Source organism: Chaetodon trifascialis, chromosome 6, assembly GCF_039877785.1.
Source record: "Chaetodon trifascialis isolate fChaTrf1 chromosome 6, fChaTrf1.hap1, whole genome shotgun sequence".
NCBI lineage: Eukaryota > Metazoa > Chordata > Actinopteri > Chaetodontiformes > Chaetodontidae > Chaetodon > Chaetodon trifascialis.
Genome location: NC_092061.1, coordinates 4,155,449 through 4,177,318, shown reverse-complemented (window position 1 = coordinate 4,177,318; position 21,870 = coordinate 4,155,449). Strand labels below are relative to the sequence as shown.

Below are 21,870 nucleotides of genomic sequence, written 5' to 3'. Positions count from 1 at the left end.
GTTCAGGGCATTGAGAGTAATGCATGACAGCAATATTTAAACTATGGACATTAATCTTGATTTGTGTAATTGAAGCCTAATAAAGAGACCATAAAAAGAGAAATAATTAAATGGGGCATAAAATCAGATTGAATCACTGAAAACATGCCAAGGCTGCAAGTCATGGGACAATGGGTGCGAGGCAAAATTTCCCTTGCTGCAGAGTGAGGATAAATGTGTCAATGACAATGCCAAAGTCATTTTTATTGGATTGCATTCCTCACAGGAATCAATGAAGTTCCACTTCTGTCTAACATGCATATTACTCTGGATAATGATCTGCAGGTTAATTGTCTGGAGTTTTGCTGTACTTCATTCTCCCAAGGGAGAGGAGGGAGTTTGTCTTAAGTAATGTGGCAAAGGGGGCTGTGTGCATGGTGATGGGCTGAGGGGTTGGGGGGAGTGGTCTCAACCATGCTAGGCTACAATAAAAGGCACTTGTCTGGACCTCTGAGGAGCCCAAACTTTCCAGTAGCACCACAGGCGGCTGCTGCACAAAGACAGACAGAAAGAGGGACAGCTGCATGAATTAAAATTAAAAGAGAAGAAAAATTGTTCATTTAATATTTAAACTTAGCGCAGTTTTTTTTTTTCAAGTGTTATATTTATATCTTTATTGAAGAGGGCCCTTTGTGTGAAAAAAAGAGAAAATGACGAGTCTGCTGTGCATCACAATAATCTCCTTGATCCTGGTTGCGAGTGCATACAGTCAGGTGACGAGCTCTCCCCCACCACTGCAAGGTAAGGTCACATTTATGAAATAAAAAAAAGTTTGATGTGTATGTATGTGGAGGATTGTGTATGTGTTGTCACACCTCTTGTGTGTATGTGCAATTGTGTTACCATGCATGGAGGAAAAGAGGATGAGCACACTGGGAGCTGGCAGCACAGCTCAGGCTTGTAACAACAGGGTCGTTGTAGCAGTAGGTAACAGAGTCGTCTCTGGGGTAACACGCACACACGCTTAGTGACTCACCATTGGCTCATTGACTTGCTGCAGGCAGACCACCACAGCACGGGCTGGCTGGTGCAAACTGTAAATCACCCTGTCACTCACAGTGGCTCACTGCCTGTACTACTGAATGAGGACGACACCATTAATACCACTGGCTGCACCCTTGAAATGGCTCACAGGTGGCTGAAACTAGGCTTGTAGTGCTTGTCCTTCTCACAGTTAAGTCTTGACCCTTCATCATTTTTCTGCCCTTTTATCACCTGTCTGTCTGTCTTCCTCTTCCTGCAGCAGAGATGAAAATAAAAACCTGCAAAGGCTTGTTATAAGAGAGCACCTGCACTCCATCATGACGCTGTTATAATTCAAATTCACACCTGCCAACAGGATGACACACTGAGATGGTTGCTGCAACCACAAGCTGTGAAATACCAGAATAGATCCACCGCTGTGGTGACGGGGGGAAAAAAATTGGCTGGCCACAGTCGAAGCTCTTATGTTGTATGAGTGATATTCAATGCGCTTTCAGCAGCCCTGCGAGCTGACTCAGTAGATGTCAAATTAGGGACTACTCAGCTCTCTCTCTCTTCCCAGACAGGAGGAAATGGCTCGTCTGTGGGGGGAATCATTCCTCTCTGGGAGGAGATTATGCTTTTTAATCCAAACACTGTGGTCAGTGATGGTGTGCGTCTATACAGCACATGTGTGTTTAAACATGACCTCACTTTGTGCATTATGTAAAAGCGTCGGCTCAGCTCACTCATTGTTCCATACAGTACAGCTTCTAGCAGCCGTATGAGCAGTGTACTCTGTCTGTCTGCGGGGCGTTGCCTGTCCTTATACCTACTGACTCACTCTGGCACTGAGAGCTTCTGGAAATCTGCCACAGTAGCAGGCACCCTGACAGGAGCGAAGTTAAGATTAACGACCCGCAGCCAAACATATAGAGCCCCATGCCGAACAGCAGCCAAATGACTCTGTTTTTCCCTGTGAGGTAATAGTCTGTTAAGTCTAATGCTTACTGTAGTCGTTGGTTACTGAGGCTTGGCCCGGTTACCAGGGCTGGGTGGGAGTGGGAGCTTGGCCGGAAATGGGCTGAGGCTGGGGGCTAAGTTGAAAATGTGTGCAGGCTGAGAGATGAGGTGCTGGTGCAGCAGAGTTTGATGTAGCTGCGTTCACATTCATTCACAAAGGACTCAAATGATGCCAGTCTACTGTGTGTGCTGAGGATCACATACGTCCCCGTGTGAGCGACACACACCCATGTTCTGTGTTTGCGCTTGTTCTGCATGACAGAAAGCAAGAGAGAGTTTATTGGAATCACTGTGTCGGAGTTGGCCTGCTGCGTTTGTCCCAGCTGTGCTTGTTAATTCTTTCTCCATATTGACACAAATGGGCCGGCAGCAGAGGAGCATAAAGCTGCGGGGTGTTGTAAAGTGTCTCATGTCGTCTAGCTGCTCTGTCAGAGGGTGTGGCGCAGATAGAAATGCGAAGATTTCAGCCTTCTGTGAAGATTTCCATCCTTGCATAAAGGATGTGAGCAAATTTCGCCATGTTGCTCATTGAGTATCTTAAAGCCAAATTACGCTCAGGGCTTGAACAGCATAATTAGACCCTTTTGCGTTCAGAATATAGGTCACTGAGTAGACGCATCACTGTGATGTTGTTGTAAATTTACAGTTCGGCACATGGCTCCAATCACTTGCTAATACGACTTTTAACGGAGTGAGAGAGAATTGTGCTCGGTCATAAAATGCCAGTAGGTCTTGGCTGCAGCTGCAGAGCTTTTTTATTGTCATGTGCACATGTGTTCATTTACTCCTTTGCTGTGTTTTCCCTCCCAGCTTCACTCCACCCAAGTTTCAGATAGAGGCCGTTCTGAATTATTTGACGACCCACTTTTATGTTAAACGTGACAATTTGGCGCCACCTTTGACCTCAGAGGGTCTTATATAAATAGGATGCAGTTTGAGGTGTGACAAAGAAAAAAAGGGGGCTTCCTCCTCTTCCTGAAGGGCTAAGTACACACAACAGGCTGCTGCTTTATGAGTGCAGTGTGCCCCACATGGTCGGGGCCACATTTCCCTGTGGGTCATTGTGTCTGCCCGTAAATGCAGGAGCAGGAAAGAGTGTGGAATTACTTTCAACATGCCTGTCTCTCTGTCTGCTCCCACTGTCTGTCAGGCTTCATTCAAGGTTCCTCCACAACATGAAACAATGTCCCAGAGACAGAGGTCTTTGTTATGCTTGCATTTAGTGATCTGTAAGGTATTAGGTTAGTATATACAGTAATTTGCAAGCTCTTTTCTCGGCATTGTGTTGGCAGAGCGATGTTTAATCAATCCCGTCCTTCCGTCTCACGTTTCAGGACTACAAACCGCATCCAGCAGTTGGTTTTCGCCTCTGAGCAGAACAATGTTTCCATAAGACACTACAATGAACCCCTTTATTCTGTCAAGTCTGATTTCCTGAAATTTGGAAATATTTATTCAGAAATGTTGGATGGCGAGCCAGCACAGACGTCATCGTCGCCTTCACCTTTGCCAGGGCCTTTGATGAGCAGTTTAGTCATCCTGGGTCTCACAGGTTTCAATCACACTTCATGCAACTGCTACCCATGCAGAGAATTTATGAGGCACGACGAAGCTGTGAGTCATTCCTCATTGACAGAACAGGCAAAGAGCACTCTTGTCCGGACTGCTTTTAAAGTCTGCACTGCTTTTAACGGCATTAGTAATTAGCAGCTGCGTAAAATACCTGCCATGTTGTTGACCAGTCAAGAAGGGAGTGAGGCCAGAGGGTGTGGTGATTGAGTAACAGAAGTAGCCTCTGGCATATGAGGAGGTTTGCAGTCTAATGAAAAAAAATGGAAAAAATGGAAGAAAAAGTGGCACAAGTGTTGGACTGAAGGGTAGATTAGGTCTGTCAGCAGTGCCTCTGCTAATTAAATCCTTGTGCAGGAGAGCTCAATACTAATGATCTGAGCACCAGTGGACAAAGTCCAGACATGCGTCTGCTGTGTGGTCAGAATGCAGAGCTGGGACAGTTTAGGCACGGGGCTGCTTAGAAGTCGTTTCAGCGTCGCTCCCCTGCGTGTGTGTATGTGGGCTGTGGGGCAGGTTGATCAGAGCGGAAGGCTGCAATCCAGTGGCTCCAATTACTTCCTGGATTGGCCATGAGGGAAACGTTGCCCCGCTGAGGGGCCGGTGACACAGTATTCCAGTCATGGCTCTGGAGCTGCTGCTCAATGTGAGGCGCCCCAACACAAACGCTTGCATTCCCAGTCAGAAAGGATCCACTGGTTTAGACGCAGATATGGAGTGAGTGTGAGGAAAAGAAATCAGAAACAGAGCGGCTCAGCAGCAAGGGACACTCAAGGGACAGTGTTTAAGACTGAACCTGGACTCAGCCGGGAACTGCTCGGCTAAGATTAATGGTTGTTTCTGCAGACTGCTTATAGCTGACAGGCCAGATGATTTACTCAGTCATGTAATGACCATATTATCTTACAGGTCCTGTGCATTGCAGTTTGACTCCACTTACAAGGTTGATTTTTGAAGGCTGTACCTGTGGTGGGGGGGGGGGGTCAGGAGCTGTGTGCATCCATCTGGTGCTTATTATTATTGGCTGGCACAGGCCACCCCTTGCTGGCTGGGGTCGTCTTAACAAAGCAAACCCTGTGAGGTCTAAACACGGAGGTCAAGGAGACCGTAGAAACCCACGGTGAGAGTTAAATGGTGGCCCAGTTTGGTCAGGGAGGATAGAAAGGAACGGCGCAGGGTGAATAAAACGGATGGCAGCTGGATTCTGTAAATCGCTAACTATATTATCTGCTTACTTTTCCTGTTATTCACATTGTGCCTGATACACTTTACACAAATCAGATGGAGCGGCTCAAAGATAAGCACTTCTTTTTGAGGGTTAATGCTCAGAAACACAGCTTTACAAGTGCCAAGACTGACGAGAGCAGGAAGGAGACTGAAGAGGACGGTTGACTCCAGGGGCTGAAGACTGGCTGCATTCCAGTACTGGATCTCATAAACCGAACAGGATCCCCCCTGACGCTTTGATGGTTTTGTGGGAGAGAATGCTTTTAACTGCATGTGTGTGTTCGTGTCTGCTAAAATGTACAGCAACATACAGTCCACACACGCCAAACATGCTGTGGGAGAACTATGTATGAAGAATAGTCGGTGAAGATGGAAGAATTGGGGAAAAATAGTGTTTTTTTTATCCTTTAATGGCTGGATGCAAGTACCATAATCACTCATCACCACCAAACTCCACTAATGTTGTGTCATGTTTTCCTCTTTTCCAGTTAAGGTTTTTGCTGACCTAGGTTCCAACGTCACCCTGCCCTGCCGGCTCCTGGACAAGGACACCGTGTCCTTTGGCAGCATTGGTGTCCGAGTCAAATGGACCAAGGTGGCGCACGATGAGGCGCTGAACGAGGACGTGCTGCTTTCAATGGGATTCCACAAGAAGACCTACGGAAGCTTCGAGGACCGCGTCTTTTTGCAGGAGCTCGACAATGAAGATGCCACCTTGGTAATAACTGACGTCTCCATGGAAGACACGGGAAAATACCGCTGTGAGATCATCAACGGGATGGAAGACACCATCCAGGAGGTTATGTTGGAAGTGCGTGGTGGTCTCATTGATGGTAAATGCTGTTTTTTTACATGAGTATTTTAGAAAAGTAGCTTGGGGATGTGTCTTAAAATATGATTTAATACAACAGCTGTAACAACATTAGGGGCACTTTCACCAGTCATAAAATGTATAGTTCATGATTAATCATCTTCCACAGCGATATTTGTGTTTCTAGTTATTGAAAACATTCACATTTTCTTTTCTTGTGGAAAAACAAAAGCACGGACAGCTTGTGCTGATTTATCCAAACCGCTGTAATGATTCTGTCATTATTGTATTTGAACACTGTTCACACACGTAAGTAAACAGAAACACATTTCCCATCTTTTCCGCTTCATGTACTCATATACACACCTGATTTACTCATCAAACTGTTTTCCTTTTAAAATGCACCGTTCAAAGCGAAACTGCTTTTCATTCAAGTTCAGGTTATTTCCATATTTATGCAAAGATTCCTGAAAGCTTGCATGGTAACACACTAAATGACTGCAGCATGTTGAGCTGCTCCCACCCAGTTTTTCACATGTGTGAAGGATCAATCTGGGCGGAGGCTGAGCACGCACAAGTCAGACAAAAGCCATTTGAACAGAATAATATTAACCTTAAGCTGTTAAAATTTGAGAAATCTTAAAATAATCATGAAATACAGTTGATAATGTATTAAGGTAAAACTGAAAATCAGCATTTCTGCCATTAAGTCTGCAGCGTTGTGCACATATTTCTCTTAAATTGGATCGCACTGATGTGTAGATTCACATTTGAATCATTATTTTATTACTTCTTGTTGGATCCATGTAGTTAAAGCAGCGTAAAGTACTTCGCTCTGGTCTTGCATGGTATGCATAAGACCATCTTTTCTTCCATGCAGAGGGGTAGACAAGCACAGAATTAGCAAACTGCAGACATTTTGCAAGCTGAAATACTTAGAGGCCTTGATTTACTAACAGAAAACTGAACATAGACTAATAGGTTGGCATGTTATCGGATTCATTTTGTCTCTTTTGCTCCACTTAGGTGTTGTGTTCCCATACTCCCCCTATTCGGGCCGCTACAACCTGAACTTCGACGACGCCGTGCAGGCCTGTATGGAGCAGGATGCTGTGGTCGCCACCCACGATCAGCTGTTGGAGGCCTGGAAGGGCGGCCTGGACTGGTGCAACGCTGGCTGGCTGAGCGATGGCACAGTGCAGTATCCCATCACCGTACCCAGAGAGCCTTGTGGCGGCTCCAACAACGGGCCTGGTCTCAGAAGCTACGGCCGCCGTAACAAAATGAGCCGCTTTGATGTGTTCTGCTATTCCCCTGAATTCAAGGGTGAGGTTTTTTTATTTGTTTACTATTTTCTTGATTCATTATGTTTTTTATGTGTTATTCTCGCGGTGGGAACCAGGATACATATTTAGCATTTTCATGATTTGGCCTTTGGAAACAGATTCTTTGACCAAGAAAATATAGTTGACCACCTATTTCCTTCTCTGCTGTCAGGACGTTTCTATTGGCTGGTCCAACCCGACAGGCTGACCTTTGACGAGGCTGTGCAGGCGTGCTTAGACGACGGTGCAGAGATCGCCAAGGTGGGCCACATGTTCTCCGCCTGGAAGCTCGAGGGCTACGATCGCTGCGATGCCGGCTGGTTGGCCGATGGAAGTGTCCGCTACCCCATCTCCAGGCCTCGCAAGAACTGCAGCCCCACAGAAGCCGCAGTGCGCTTTGTTGGGTTCCCAGATAAATCGCAAAAGTCTTACGGCGTCTACTGTTTCAAGGCTGAGCAGTGAGAGGGGTAGTTGAGAGTAGGGAAGCCGTAACCACCAAAGAGCAGCAACAACCACAACCAATAAAATCAACAATAAAGCATACGAGCTTTGGATCTTAACTAGCATGAACTCAGTACCTTTCTGAAACTGTGATAACCCTTTTTAATGCCTAAAAAACATGCTGTACGTCTTCCATCCATATGCAATGAATGAGAAATTATTTTGTAGCTATTAAGTTTTGTTTTTCTCTAACTGTGCATTCATTCATTTTACACAGACTGTTAGGGAAAAGGCACCAGTGTTAACGTACGAGTGATGTGACAGAGACAAGAGCTTGATGGTTGTGAAACATCCTCCAAGCTCGGTTTGTCCTCCGCAGAACGATTAGATGTGTGACGTTCAAGATTTCGAGCATTGACGCTCTCGTGCAGACGATGTTTGCTGCTTTAACATCCGTCTAAAGAACAAAACGACGTGATATGTTATGAATTTATCAGGTGTCACATCAACAAAAAGGCCTCAGTTTGATTACAGAGTCATGAACAGAACTTGGCTACCACTCCTGAGCTATAGATACATACATGTCGTATAGCAGTAAGTATTCAGCTGGATCCCTCTCTGATCAGAGCTGAAGCTCTTTTTTCACCTCTTAAACTGCCAAAAGGTTTTTCCACCTGAGGAGATGACATCACATTTACTGTTTAACCTGCAAATGAATGTAAACGTCTTGAAGGACTGTGACCTATTCTGCATTGATAGCTCCCAACAGATCGACTCCCAGTTACAATTTGAAAGACATTTTTGCTATTGTAACCTCATGTTTGATCATGTTAACAAAATGTTTTTCCTTTTTTTAATGATGTTTTTTAACTATAGTTTTTTTTTTTTACATGTTCGTAGTGTTCTTTTTAAGTGCAAAAATAAAGATTCTGCCTAGTTTTTAGACATCTTACATCGGGCGCATTCAAAACAGCAAGATTTCAGCCAGTTAGTGAATGCAGACTCTTTTGCCCTGAACACGATTTTGTGCCAAAACATAACTCTGGTTGTCTAACAGTTGTAGCACTTCCTCGAGATAGGCATCTAATATTACAGTAGTTACATCTGAAAAATGCTTGTGCTGAAATCCACTCTGACCGCAGTTTCACAAACTCTGAGAGGTTAGGAGCTATAAATGGTACATTTCCACCTGTGCTCTATTCTACAGTAACACTGATGACACTCCTAAATAAGGATTGATAGATAGTCATGCTGTCGTGACCGGATCTGAAAAAGTGTTTGGGAATAAAAACAACGACAGCATCGAGAGCTGGTAATGTAAAGGTGTGCCACAACCAGAGGACAGCGCCATTTTCAGACATCAGTCACAAAAATAATTAGATGTTTTGCTTTTTGGTACATTATCCCTTTATACTTTTTCTAACTCATGGTGCACACTGCAGGTTTCATGTGGTAATTTGGTGATGCATCGTCTGTAAAAGCAGTACTTGCGTGTACACTCGTGCATGAAAAAAGGGTGAGGGTATTTTTGCATCTTATCGCCATGTACCTTTTTCAACAAAGCAGTTTGAAATAAAGAATACAACCTTTAAATCAGTCATGTCCCTTTTTGAACAATGAACATTTCTATTTCCACTGGAAGCAAATCAGCATGTATTATGTGGAGACACAGAGGTTTAAGCAGAGATTTAAACAGCACTGTCTAAGCTGCCGTGGCCAGGGGCCATGTATCTGGCATGAGCCCATGTCGCTGAGAGGACTTAAGATTAGACTCTCCTCACATTTATTTATTCTTTGGCATTTTTTTATTCAGTGCCAGGCCGCCAGCCCACCACACATTAGACAAAGGGAACAGTACCACAGTCTTTAAGAGTGCCGTGGGAACGCGTGGGAATGGGGTCAGGTTTAGGTTGATACATCAGCAAAATGCCAGACAAATGTAAATGTCTGTGATGCTGAAAAGTCCATTGATACAAGCTTTTTGTTCTGCGGACACTGAGGCAGACAAAAAGAGAGATTAGCAGAACTTTTCATACTTAGAAATTCCTAAAAATTTCTAATAAAGTTGCATTTTAAAATGTAAATGCACAAAACATTTAAGTTTCTGCACGCTTAAGTCATAAAGTGAGCTTTTCTTTGTCTCTGGGTTTGTCTATGCTGAAAGCAGACAGCAAAACCAAGTATTACCAAGCATTTAATATGGTTTGCTTCTGTGGTTTCAACCAATCAGATGTTGTGCTGACTTTCAGCAAGTCCAATGATGCTACATCCCAAACGTTTGTCACTCAGTGGTACCCATATTAAGTAATGTGACAGGGAGATTGTAGGGTAATGAGTGGTGAATGATAGACACTCTGCATCAGACCAGACAGTCTGAGGCGTCTGTCACGCCCCAAGGAGCTATCAGGAAGAGCCAGGGCGCATTTCCTTCCCAAAACAAACCTCGAAAGCTTGTTAAATCCCGCAGGGACCGGAGCTCAGAGGTCTAGGTTTTTCCACTGATCACCCATGAGACATCTGCATTTCATGAGACGGGAATGTGGGTTTTACTCTCGCTGGGGCATCCAGGAGCAGCCTTTAATCACGAGACAAATCTCCTGTAATGACAGAGTAGGCAGTCACAGTGAAAACCGCAGCGACCCCGGCTTACACAAAGATTACATCTACAAACTTGATGTTATTACCCTGGTAGTGGTGCCTTGTGCTGTTAGTAAGTGTCAATGTGCACTTCAAGTCACTGCTGCATAAGGAGGCGGTCTAGGAATAGTGGTGAATTGTAATGTACTGAAAAAGCTTCTGTTTTTACACCAAGGGAATTAATCTGCTTCCTTTATGCAACGCCATGTAGGCGTAAGAACTATTTGACATTCAAGAGGAGCCACCTACAGCCATGCTATTGACTAAAAAAGCTGTAGCGTGGTATGCACGTCCACAGTTCTGCAGCATCAGCCATTTCAGCATGTGTCACTTTCACCTAATCCAGCTCTTGCTCCATATGTTTGCTGTAATTCACAGTGCCACCTCCTATCTGCTCATCCTGAATGCACCGTCTGTCTACCAACAGGCTTGTAGAGCATGTCTGATAGGTTTTTGAGAGGTGTCTGATGTAGGTGCCAGACACCGCAACACTTTGAGAATGGGACATCGATACGATGTTTTAGAGAGAGTGATTGTAATTCAGAGAAGTCAGTACAAATTTTTCACATTATATTTAGAGCTTCCGTGAGTTGTGTGAGTTTTTTACAGAAGGAAATGAAATATCTATCCTGTTCCAAGGTACCGAGCAGACAAAAATCTCAGGTTTAGGGCTTAGTCCGATAGCACTGCCTGCTGGTGAAACCTCTGCACTACTTACTCCATGCAAAACTTGCAAGAGGATCTAAGCGTGCAATAAAAAAATACTATTAAAAGGTTGCTGCTCCATCAAAGCACTAGAAAAACTGTGTGGACTCCACCAAACCCACATGTCTTTGAAAAGAGGAAACCAAAAAAACATCTGAAGAAAACCTACACGAACACAAGCAGAACATGCACAAACGCCATACAGCAGTCCCAATGCCTCTCCCGAAATGTCTGTAAAAAGTCCAAATTAAATGTGATTAGTATATAATATCCATATATTTTATTTCTTTGGTGATTTAAAGCAGGAAAAAAAAAACTGTTTGATCTCGTTAAAAAAAAAAAAATTCACAAACATCCCAGACATTCACATTGTAAAATAAAAAACAGACTGTTATAAATATAAAATGATATTATAGGCACATTAAGGCTGAAACACACATACAAACACTCACACACGCACGCACGCACGCACGCACACACATACACACACGCAGACATTCACAGGCAGACAAAACAAACATTTTTTTTCCATTTTAAAAAATAATGCTGGAGACAAACCATCCACATCTATGAATATTTTGTTAATGTTACAGAACAACATTATTGCCGCCGATGGGGCCCTCCATCTTTGGTCCACTGCTGGCATTACAGATGTAAAAAAAACATGAATCCATTGTATTGTTAAGAGTTTTTCATCTTCATTGCATCCCATTTAGACAGTCTGTGATTGTGGCTGGTCTCCTGTTGCACATACAATAAAAATATATGAAGAGCACTGCTGGGTCAGGTGACAGCATCATATTTTACCTGTGAGTATAAAACAAGTAAGGAGATCAAGAGCAGCTTGAAAATAAATTATATGGATCTCTGCCTAAACAGCCGTTACGTTCAAGTCTTTTTGAGTGTTTCACAAAATACATTCTCTCAATGGCTGATTCCAATGGACCACAATGACGGAAAGTGTGCAGGAGAAAAGCGTAACACAACAGCAACAGATGAGAGCAAGACTCTTGGGCGTGTAATTAGGAACAGCATTGCAGTTATTGTAAACATGCTGCAGCGACTAAGAGTGAGTTATGCACTGAGCGCATGTGAGCAGACAATACAGGCTACTTGAGCCACGCTTCCCTTCTTTCACTTTAAAATAGCAGATGGACATTGGTTTCCATCACTTGACAGAGGCTTTGTAAGTACTTAGAGAGCACTCGCTCATATTAAATTGCATAATATTATACAAAAGAAGAAAAGAAAAAAAATCCGTAAGTTTTTAAAAAATTGCCTCTATAGAAATCTATCCAGAAACATTTCACTTGACAAGATGTCAATGAGATCCAGTGAAGGCTGGAGCTACTGAAAGGTGGTAATTTGGTACTTTGAAAGCTGCCACTACAAAGAAAGTCTCCAACATTTAACCGAGCAACTTGGTGAAACTTCCCCAAAACTTGTGTGTATTATTAATCTGGAATCTGAAAAACGATGGTTAGAAAACTTTTGAAACCATGTTTCAGAATATGATTTGTGCCTCTGCTGATTAGATCTGAAGACTGCAGAAAGATTCTTTAAAAAGGTTTAGAGTCCTATAAATGTGATATAATATTCTACTAATGCAAACTAGTCTGCTGCGTGATCAGTCATTGCCAATGATGCCTCCATTGTGTTGTGAGAAGCCAGACTTGGACAGAGAATAAACATAGCTAAAACTTTGGGGACTTCAATATATATGCATAATGCATGCATGCTCGTTAAAATGAAGCCCAGCTTAAAACAGCACGACAACATAACGGATTCCTTTACATAAGCGCTATAATTTCACAACAGCTTTGTTTTCTATGAATAAGGAACACTTATGGTGATTTTAAATAGCACAGTCGGTGTACAAAGGTATCGGACAACAATGGTGAATGTGTTATTTGATAAGGACAAAGAAAAATCTTCCGCAGTTTCAAAAAGAATGATGAGTGTACTTTTTGCTTTTCCAGTAGCCAGCTGAAAGTATTTTATCCACATTGGCATTGTTATAAAACAGTGCCCCTTGATGAGAAAAGTCATGGATCAACATCTCTTTGAAAGGCACTTCATAAGATTCCGTCGTCATCCAAAATGCAAGAAAACTGCAGGTTATTCTCTCGGTTTCGTTGGTGAGTTTTCTCTTGTGCTTTTCCTTTGAGAATCCTTTTCCTCTTTCCACACGAGCGTCTGCCATGTGTTCTCGTCCCGGGGAGGCTGTGCCATGTTACACGGCAATCACTGTCTCTCCTGCTTATGTGCAGTCCTGTCTCTCCTCCCCCGGTAGCGCTGATGGTGAAAGCGGACGGCCTCATCTTGCCATCTCTTGAAGTTGTTGATGCTGTAGAGACTATTGTGTTGATGTCTTCTGATGAAGGTCCTCTGATAGCCTGATGCTGTCAGAGAAAAATCATGTATTAGCTCTAAACAATGATAGTGTTTGTCAAAGTGTCATACAGTGGGAGACACACAGAGCAACGTCTATCTATTAAGAGCAGCACTTGCTATACTTACGATTCATGCAGGAGATTTTAGGGCTGTCCCATTGTCCATCTCCACGACAACGGATAGTTGGGACGTGCCTCTGAATAAAGCCTGTCCGGCACTGGTACCTCACCAGAGAGTTGATCTCATATCTCTCGCGCTTCTTACCAAAGGTACTTGCATTCTCCACCAGAGGGGGCTGACTACAGGCCACTGAGGAAGAACAGACCACAGACCATGTTTTTACAGTAACAGAAGGCATTCAGCAGAGCTCTGCTTTATGCATCCATGCATATGTAAGAGATGATTTGAGCTAATTCAGCGGAATTTTGTACCTGTGCCCTTCTTGCAGGTGAAGGTGAGGTGGTAGTTGCATGGAACGTCATTCCACTGGCCGTCCTCATGCCATATCATCACAACACAATCCTCTCCAGAGGTGAAGAAGCTGTCGGGCTGGTTGGGCCTCCAGTTTTCATATTGCTGGAATGAGAAAAAAGCATAAAGAGTAAGACATTATGACAGGATTTACGTCCTTTAGGGCAGTGTCTCCCAACCACTGTGCCGTGGCACATAAGTGTCCCATGAGAAATCATCAGGTGTGCCGTGGAAGATTATCCAATTTCATTTTCATTTTTCATTTTCCTGTGTGTCTTTCTTCAATTCCTTCAAGAATATCAGCTTTGTGTTCAACAGACCCAGGTTTCACGCTGAGTAAGTAAATTGAGTAAACTGAGATAAGTTTACATTATATTTCAATAAATATACTTTTTGTGACATTTTTGTTTGGTGGTGGTGTGCCTTGGGATTTCTCTAATGTAAAATATGCACTGTGGCTCAAAAAGGTTGTGGAACACTGCTTTAGGGATTTGAATGCAAATGTATCTTATGAAACCTGTCAAAAAAACACACATATTCTAACCCCAGCATAGATATTATTGTTATTATAACCTATTTTAGGAGTGGTAGTTGCCTGTTATGTTTGTCTGATAATGTGCATGACATCTCATTGAAGAGACCAATGGGATAAAGGTTACCAAGTCAGCGCATAATATTTGTTACAACCATCCCAAAAATAGAGATTCTGTGCTGATTTTGGCAGCAGTTTCCCATCACTGTGATTTTAACTACAGGCCACAAGAGGGAGCAACTGCATCTTTCCAGTGGGCATGTCAAACTGAGCTTGGTGACCTCATCACAGTTCAAGCTGTGAGGGACCCTTGCAGGCGCTGTATAACACAAGGCACAGAAACACACTCGTAAAATGGGCTCGTAAACTATATTCAGATTGCAGCCAGCAACATTACTGCACTGCAAATCTAATTTTAAGATACAGAATGAGCAGCTTTAACAGTGGGCAGGAAGTTTCTAAAAGACAGTGCTGCCCAGTGCACTTCTAGTAAGATCATTTATGAGCAGTGAAAGATAATCACACACTTCACACACTAGACATGATCAGTATCCAGAAATTGCTACGTGTACTGGACTAGAGGGCCTTATGATGATGGAAAGCTATATTATGTCATCATATCACACAGTCTGCATGCCTGGCATTACTGTATATGTGTAATTGTGCAGGCAAAAAAACCCACACACGCTCTCTCTCACACACACACACACACACACACATTTACACATTAATACAGTATACACACAGCTGTAGTGCTGTGGGGCATTCAACCACGAATCGATGCTACCTGCAGTCTTTCAGCGCGTTCTAGGTTCAAACAGTCTCTTCAAAGCTGTGACCCCCCCCCCCCAACTCCTCCAGTCATGCCTCGAGGCTCTGCTACTCTGTCATTATGGTGAGCAAACACACACTGACTTCCTGCTCAGCTCACTTCAATTTAACAAATGGTGACCCATCAGCTGCACAGCAGGCCTGCATCCTCCTCAAAATAACCAAACAAACTTTGATCACCCACACACACACAAACACAAACTCAAATATACACCAGCTTGGGTGTCTTACTATCAATATTAGTCAAATTTCTTTTGCTTTAACTAAAGATAAATATTTCCCAGTTGTTTAAAAGTAGTCTTATTTATTATATTTATATTAACTGGAGGTGACCACCCACCCAGACCCCCTGGGCTGCTTCCCCGGGCACAGGTGCTGTCCATCTGTGTGTCTGTCTGCCTGCCTGGTGGCCCTTTCCCTGGGTGGCTGCCTGCTGGCTGGGCCCTCTGATGCATGTGGGGGTTGTAGGGGGACCATACCTGTCCACGCCTGCCAAACTCCCCTCCGCACAGCGTCACTCACGTCCTCATCACCCTTCAATCTTTCAGCTGAGAAAGAGTCTCCACAGGCAGCCTGTGCTTATCTTTTAACCCCCAGGCTCTCTATGCTTCCCCTATCTCTGGTCCTGGAGGATTATCTTTGAAGTGAGAACATCAATCTGTACAACACGGATGCACATAGCAATTAGCCACTTTCCTGTCTAGTGAGGGGGATCTTCAGCAGCTACAACCACTAAAGCAAACACACTCCCACTTACTGTATGTGCTGTTTTAGAAACACTACATTTATGAACAGTGTGCATTTCTCTCCCTTTCCTATTCTTTTACACTGGATCGAAAACTTCTTGCGTCGTTGCAGCTCCTGGTTTTCTTGCCCTGGGCTCACGTTGATTAAAAGGATCCAGTGGTGCCTTACGGCATGTTCGACAGTACATCAGATTTATTACCAGAGCAGTCACCCAACAGGGTGTAGCAATATGAGGCAGAGGACAGTACGTCATGAGAAAGTCACCACAGCCCCTGAAAAGAACGACTCTCCCTAGATGACTCTATCTGCCATTGGCACTTTTTCCTCCAAATATTTACACTGTCTCTGTGCCATGTTAGTTGAGACAAAAATATGTGAGAAAGCAACCTATCTTACCACGGGGCTGCCGTCAGTCCAGCGGAAGTCATTGTCAAACATCTTATCATTCAAGCCGATCCACTGGTAGTCCTGTCCAAGGCCTGCCATAGAGCGAAACACAGCAGATTATGTCTGTTTGTTGCCACAGTATGTCCTTTTTGGGACTGTTCAGTTGCAGTGCAAGATGAAGAGAGATAGCAAAAGCATTTTCGGCACCTGAATCATTGCAATGCAAGAGCATTTACTGTAAGACTACATTTGTGTATTTGATGTGGGAATTTCTTCATTTTCATTTAGTAGGTTTCCTAAAGTAGGACATGAACACATTCCTGCACTTATGATCGATTATCTACAACTAAGATCTTTAACTTACGGTTGACAAACTGTTGCTCCTCGTGGGAGAGGATGCTGGTCAGATGAGCCCCCTGCATGCGGCACTCTCTCTCTGCTGTGTCCCAGTTTCTTCTGTGGGGGAAGTACTTGTAGCAGTGGCCCTGAAACTTATGCCAGCCATAGCCACACGTCTCCGTGTCTGATGGGACAGAAGGCAAGAGGGAATGAGGTATACAGGAAAAACTGATGACAGATCAAGAGACATTTTCAGAGGACAGACTTTTAGCTGTTGCTTTCATCCACGCATCTACATATTTAACATCACCATGTTGAGATTCATGACATCATCTAATCTGCTACATCAGCAGCTCTCTTTAACACTTGAGTATACTGACCCTTCAGGCCTGCTGTTATCTCTGACTATTGTCTCTAATCAAGATAAAAGAGGAGCAACTTGATGGATTAGTACATCTACATCTTCTAATATCAGTACTGTAAGGACGTGGTGGCAAAACGAGAAGGAATTCTTCTAAATGAAAGTCTACTAAAGAATGGGATTATTCCGCTGAAGAAGATTATTCATCCCAGTTGAGTTAGAGTCAGTGTTATGCAGTCAGAAAAAGTTCAAATTCCTGTTAAAGCCTGAAACTTGACAGGTTTTAAGATGAACAGTAGGTTAAGGTGCAGTGCTAAAATGGGTACATTTTGAACTATTTCACCAAATACGAAGATTTTTCCAGTCACTTGACCCCCCCCCCCCCCCCCCCCCAACCCGACCAATGCTATGTGTGTATGTGTAACAACATATTCTGCTGCACCTAAATTTACTGTCTGTTTGTTCCTCCCTCCCCTCCTCAATCCAGCTTCCAAACATTAACAGACAAAAAGAGAGGCAGACTCTTCCACTGGGTTGTTCCTCTTCAAGTTACATTCTCTCCCTTTCTCCTGGCAAAGCCTTCTGAGGCAGCAGCTGCGTCTGAGTACACAATCTGGGTGTGATTCACTGATGAGTGATCCCAACAAAATTTAGGGTGTAGACACTGGTTAAGAGAAATCAGCCGAGGCAGATGATGCCCTGGGTTCAACACACTTGGGATGAAAGTGGGGCGCAACTGGAAAACTAAAGTAAAATTAGAGGGGAATGGGAACTTCAGAATAAATTAATCCACATTACTCAAGAAAGGCTTTGTGTAGATGAGTTGGGTTATCCAGTAAGTACTCAGTGTAATTCCAGTCTAACTGTGTTGTCGTAGATGGAAATAAGAAGAAGTGATTTGAAGTCTGCAGTGAAGCGTACACCACATTTGCAATCCCTCTTTCAACTGAATGTCTGAAACAGGGTACAGTGAAAATGTGTCAACTGTCTGTGTGTCTGAAACTTGTGGAAACTAATACTCGACGGTGATTGAAGTAACACGAGTCTTATCAGACACGAAAGACCTTCAGGCAATACTAAAAACAGACTTTAAAAGGTGATTGTGGTGATGAGATAAATATGGTGTTAATGACTCAGTCAATGCCTGCCAGGTGTCTGAACACATTATCAAATACAAGACCAGCAATAGTTTATTCTATCATCCATCCATCCATCCATCCATCCATCCATCCATCCATCCATCCATCCATCCATCCATCCATCCATCCATCCATCCATTTTCTATACCCGGGGTTGCAGGGGGGCTGGAGCCTATCCCAGCTGTCAACAGGCCAGAGGCGGGGTACACCCTGAACCGGTCACCAGCCGATCGCAGGGCAACATATACAAACAAACAACCATTCACGCTCAAACTCACACCTAAGGACAATTCAAAGTCACCAATTCACCTAATGAGCATGTTTTTTTGGTCTGTGGGAGGAAGCCGGAGTGCCCGGAGAGAACCCACGCATGCATGGGAGGAACATGCAAACTTCACACAGAAAGGTCCTGCCCGACCCGGGGATCGAACCGGCAACCTTCTTGCTGTGAGGCACGCGCACTACCTGCTGCCACACTCAGAAAGAACCTAAAGGAAAGAATCCAGTAAACCACACACTTACCCTCCTCACAATACAGCCCGGAGTAGCTTGGCAGGCACACACATGTGAAGGAAGCCAGCCCATCAACACATGTACCTCCATTGCGGCAAGGGTTTGACTGGCACTCATCAATATCTACAGAAAAAAAACACACACGCAATGAATAACAAAAGACAAACAACAACACCAAGTCCCTACTACATTTAAACTGGTCTCAGCTTAATTTGATGCATCTCGGTTGAAGTTAAGGCAGTGAGATATTGTGAGAGGAATTTATGATATGATGATCCTACCTGTTTCACAGCGGTCCCCACTGTAACCAGGAGCACAGCTACACATGTACATGCTGCCACTCTTGTAGCAAGATCCTCCATTCAGACAAATGTTTTGTGAACACAAGTGAAGTGCTGTTTAGAGAACAAAAAAAGCAAAATAAACATTTTTAAACTGGAAATTAAAAATCTGATCTTATACATTTTGTTGTATTCCAGTGAAAGCCTTTTAAAGAAATGTACCTGGGATGTCAACAGTCTCGCCAACGACGGTGTGCCCCAAATCCACTCCTGTATCAGGTAGTGCAGTTGTTTCTTCCCCACCTAGTGGTGGTTCTCCTCCAGTTAGTGCTGGAGGTGGAGTTAAATCAGTGTCCTGATTCTTGTCCACCTCGGAAAAAGGAGATGATGGAGTGGTGGCTACAGATGCAACTGATCCTGGCTGGCTTTGTGCTTGAGCTAGTTTCACTGTTGTGAACTCTACATGGGTCCTTGTGGTTATTTCAGTGTGAGGGGACACATTTCCCTCAATCTTTCCCACAGCTTCCTCATTCCCAGAGGTGCTATCAACATTAGCGGAGTCCATCTTTGAAGCTGTGGTGGCATCAACCTTGAATACAGTCTGGATTTCATCTGGGGACAGAGACTGTTCATCTGTACTGTCAATCTTTGGTTTCTCTGTAGTCATTGTCTCTCCAGACACACTCTCAGAACTGACTGACCCACTTTCAGCCCCAGTGTTAGGGGTGGAGGGTGACTTAGTTGTGGCAGATAGAAGCGCAGAGCCAGTGTCCTCAGACTCATCACCATCCATCTTAACAGTGCTTGCTGTGGACATGCTTTCTTCTGAGCTGCTGGTGCTTTTTGAATCACTCTCAGAGCTAGAGGAGGAATTTCCACTGACAGGAGCTGAGGCAGAAGGCAAGACAGTGATAGCTGCTGCTACTACAGGTGACTTGGTTGCTTTTTCTTCTGAGTCACTTTCAGAACCGCTCACAGAGTCAACAGGATGACTCTCAGATGTTTGAGCAAAAACAGGTGGTGTAGTAATAGACACGACTACTTCTCTTGGTGTTGTAGTTTCTTTGTTTCTTGGATCTGCTTGAAGTATGTCAAGGTTTGGTGCATCATAATCTGGGGTCGGATAATCTATATTCCCATAAAGACTGTCATCTGGAGAGGAGGGATTTATTTGGACATTTGTATCTGGAGATGGTTCAATCTTTGCATCACTTGAAACCTGCTCAACAGTGGGCTCAACTGTCTCGTCTTCAACCGAAGCAGATACAGCTTCATCCACCACAGGAGAGGTTTCAGTGGTCAGTGATACATCCTGGGAAGAAGTATCAGTGGGAGGACGGTGTGTTAGTGCAATCTCTGACCTGGCTTGTTCAAATGACTTCTGGGGAGTTGTTAGGTGTTGTACAGGTGAATCTGTTGTTTCATATTGCACAGTGACATCAGAGTGTGATGATGCTGAAAGGACATTTGAAGTAGGTTCGAAGGAAATGTGTTCAGATGGCATTGTGGTGACCACTACTTTAGTATCTGAGCTTGCAAGGTTTGGAGTTGTGTATTCAACCCCAGCAACCTCTGTCCCGTTAGAATCTAGTGTTTCATATGTAGGATGTGACATTATTGCAGCATCAGTTGATGTTTCATGGTCTTCATTGTCTTTATTTGCGCTATCTTCAGCCTCAGTTGAAACTTCTTTGGTTATAGGTATTCCATTTGGTGCTTCGGCTGTCTTATCTTGCAGGGAAGTGGTTGCAACTCCAGTCTGGGGAGTCACATCACTTGGTCCAAAGTGCTGGTTTGACTCCTCACTGGGCAATATTGAGCTGGCTGTGGCCAACACAGTTTTTCCGGAGGAAATGTCAATGTGGGGATGATGAGTGAATGTGATCTCAGACCTGGCCTGTTGAAAAGACACCTCAGACGGTGTTGTATCTGATTCTGAGGTGGTGACAAACTGAATCACCACATCAGGCTTTGAAGTATTATGTGGGGAAGAATCTGCAGATGTAGAAATTGATTCTTCTGTAGATATGGAGGTGATGTGGTCCCTTGTGCTGTCTTCATGCAGTGGCATTGACGTTGCTCCATCAGTAGGAGATGAAACCGTTTCCGACAATGATGCTTTCGCTACCTCTGGGGTTAGCTCACTTGTTTGAGTTTCATCCTCTTGGGCCATTGTGGTGGGTTTTTCTGTGCTAAACAGAGGAGATACTGGAGTGGCAACAGTCTTTTCACTCTCAGATGCTGCTGTCTTCAGTGATGCAGTTGTGATATCTGAGATCTCTTCTCCAGAGCTCCCCATGCCTGCTACAGCTGTGGTAATTGCCACTGAAAGTTCATCAGTGTTGTAGGGAGGAGAAAATGTTGTTGTGGATAGCAGTTGGTCCATGTTCATTGCACTGTGCAGAGAAGCAGCTGTTTGTGTCAGGGGCTCTGTCACATGGAGACTGGAAGCTGTAGTTGATGCTACTATTTCAGTCTTCCCAGTGCCAGGTTCAGGTGAGGTAGCTGAAAATGATATTGGTTCAGCCTTCACTGTTGAAACTGTCAGTATACCAGAAGTTTGATCACTTGTTGTGTCTGTATCTAACACAGAAGTGACAGATGGTTCAACAGCTTTTTCAACTGTGCTGACCATATACTCCTCACTGGACACCGGAGATACCGAGCTTGTTTCTGTTGTTTCAGATAAGGTAAGTTGAGAAGGCAAAGATGAGGAGGCGGCAATCTCAGTGACTACCTCTGTGACATTATCAGTGTCCTCGCCTGATAAATCATTCATCGTGACTTCTGGAACTGGTTTGGTGTATGTCTTAGTAGGAAAAACTGTATGTGGTATAGTTAAATCATGTGTTTCTTCAGAGCTTGACACTGTGGACACAGTAGTGGCTGGGTTGGCCTGTGGTGTAGATGTGATTGTCTCTTCACTGGATGTCTCCATACTAGAAAGAAGATCTCCCACAGTTGATGGTTTTGAAGTGGATAGCAAATATTGAGAGGATGTTGAGTCTAATGATGAATCAGTGGCTGAGCTTGCATGTACAGTTACTGGTGTAGGAGAAAAGATGGTGCTACTGTCAGCTGCTGACCCCTCTGGTTCTTCTGTTATCTCAAACTTTGGTGTCATTGTAACTGCTG

At 43.9% G+C, this 21,870-nt stretch overlaps 2 protein-coding genes across 2 annotated transcripts in view; one reads left to right on the top strand and one right to left on the bottom strand.

Moving 5' to 3' along the window:
* The first annotated feature begins 479 nt into the window (after nt 1-479).
* hapln1a (hyaluronan and proteoglycan link protein 1a) lies at nt 480-8,993 on the top strand. Its single transcript, XM_070965457.1, has 4 exons — nt 480-780; nt 5,310-5,654; nt 6,659-6,958; nt 7,130-8,993. Exons 1-4 carry the CDS (start codon nt 690-692, stop codon nt 7,417-7,419), a joined length of 1,026 nt encoding a protein of 341 aa, XP_070821558.1. The 5' UTR covers nt 480-689; the 3' UTR covers nt 7,420-8,993.
* Nucleotides 8,994-11,000: 2,007 nt separating this feature from the next.
* LOC139332128 (brevican core protein-like) overlaps nt 11,001-21,870 on the bottom strand; it is a 60,296-nt gene continuing 49,426 nt past the window's right edge. The window contains exons 6-12 of the mRNA XM_070963849.1: nt 18,736-18,849; nt 18,464-18,577; nt 16,467-16,625; nt 16,112-16,194; nt 13,566-13,710; nt 13,261-13,443; nt 11,001-13,142 (exon numbers count right to left, since the gene is read on the bottom strand). Of these exons, the coding sequence (XP_070819950.1) occupies nt 12,985-13,142; nt 13,261-13,443; nt 13,566-13,710; nt 16,112-16,194; nt 16,467-16,625; nt 18,464-18,577; nt 18,736-18,849 (956 nt within the window). The 3' untranslated portion in view covers nt 11,001-12,984. The remainder of the gene's footprint in view (nt 13,143-13,260; nt 13,444-13,565; nt 13,711-16,111; nt 16,195-16,466; nt 16,626-18,463; nt 18,578-18,735; nt 18,850-21,870) is intronic.

Bases quoted from the DNA above. Each gene is read 5' to 3' on its own strand.
- hapln1a (XM_070965457.1), top strand. From the start codon at position 690: ATGACGAGTCTGCTGTGCATCACAATAATCTCCTTGATCCTGGTTGCG. The intron at 5,655-6,658 runs GTAAATGCTGTT...TGCTCCACTTAG, and splicing joins GCGTGGTGGTCTCATTGATG to GTGTTGTGTTCCCATACTCC. The intron at 6,959-7,129 runs GTGAGGTTTTTT...CTCTGCTGTCAG, and splicing joins CTATTCCCCTGAATTCAAGG to GACGTTTCTATTGGCTGGTC.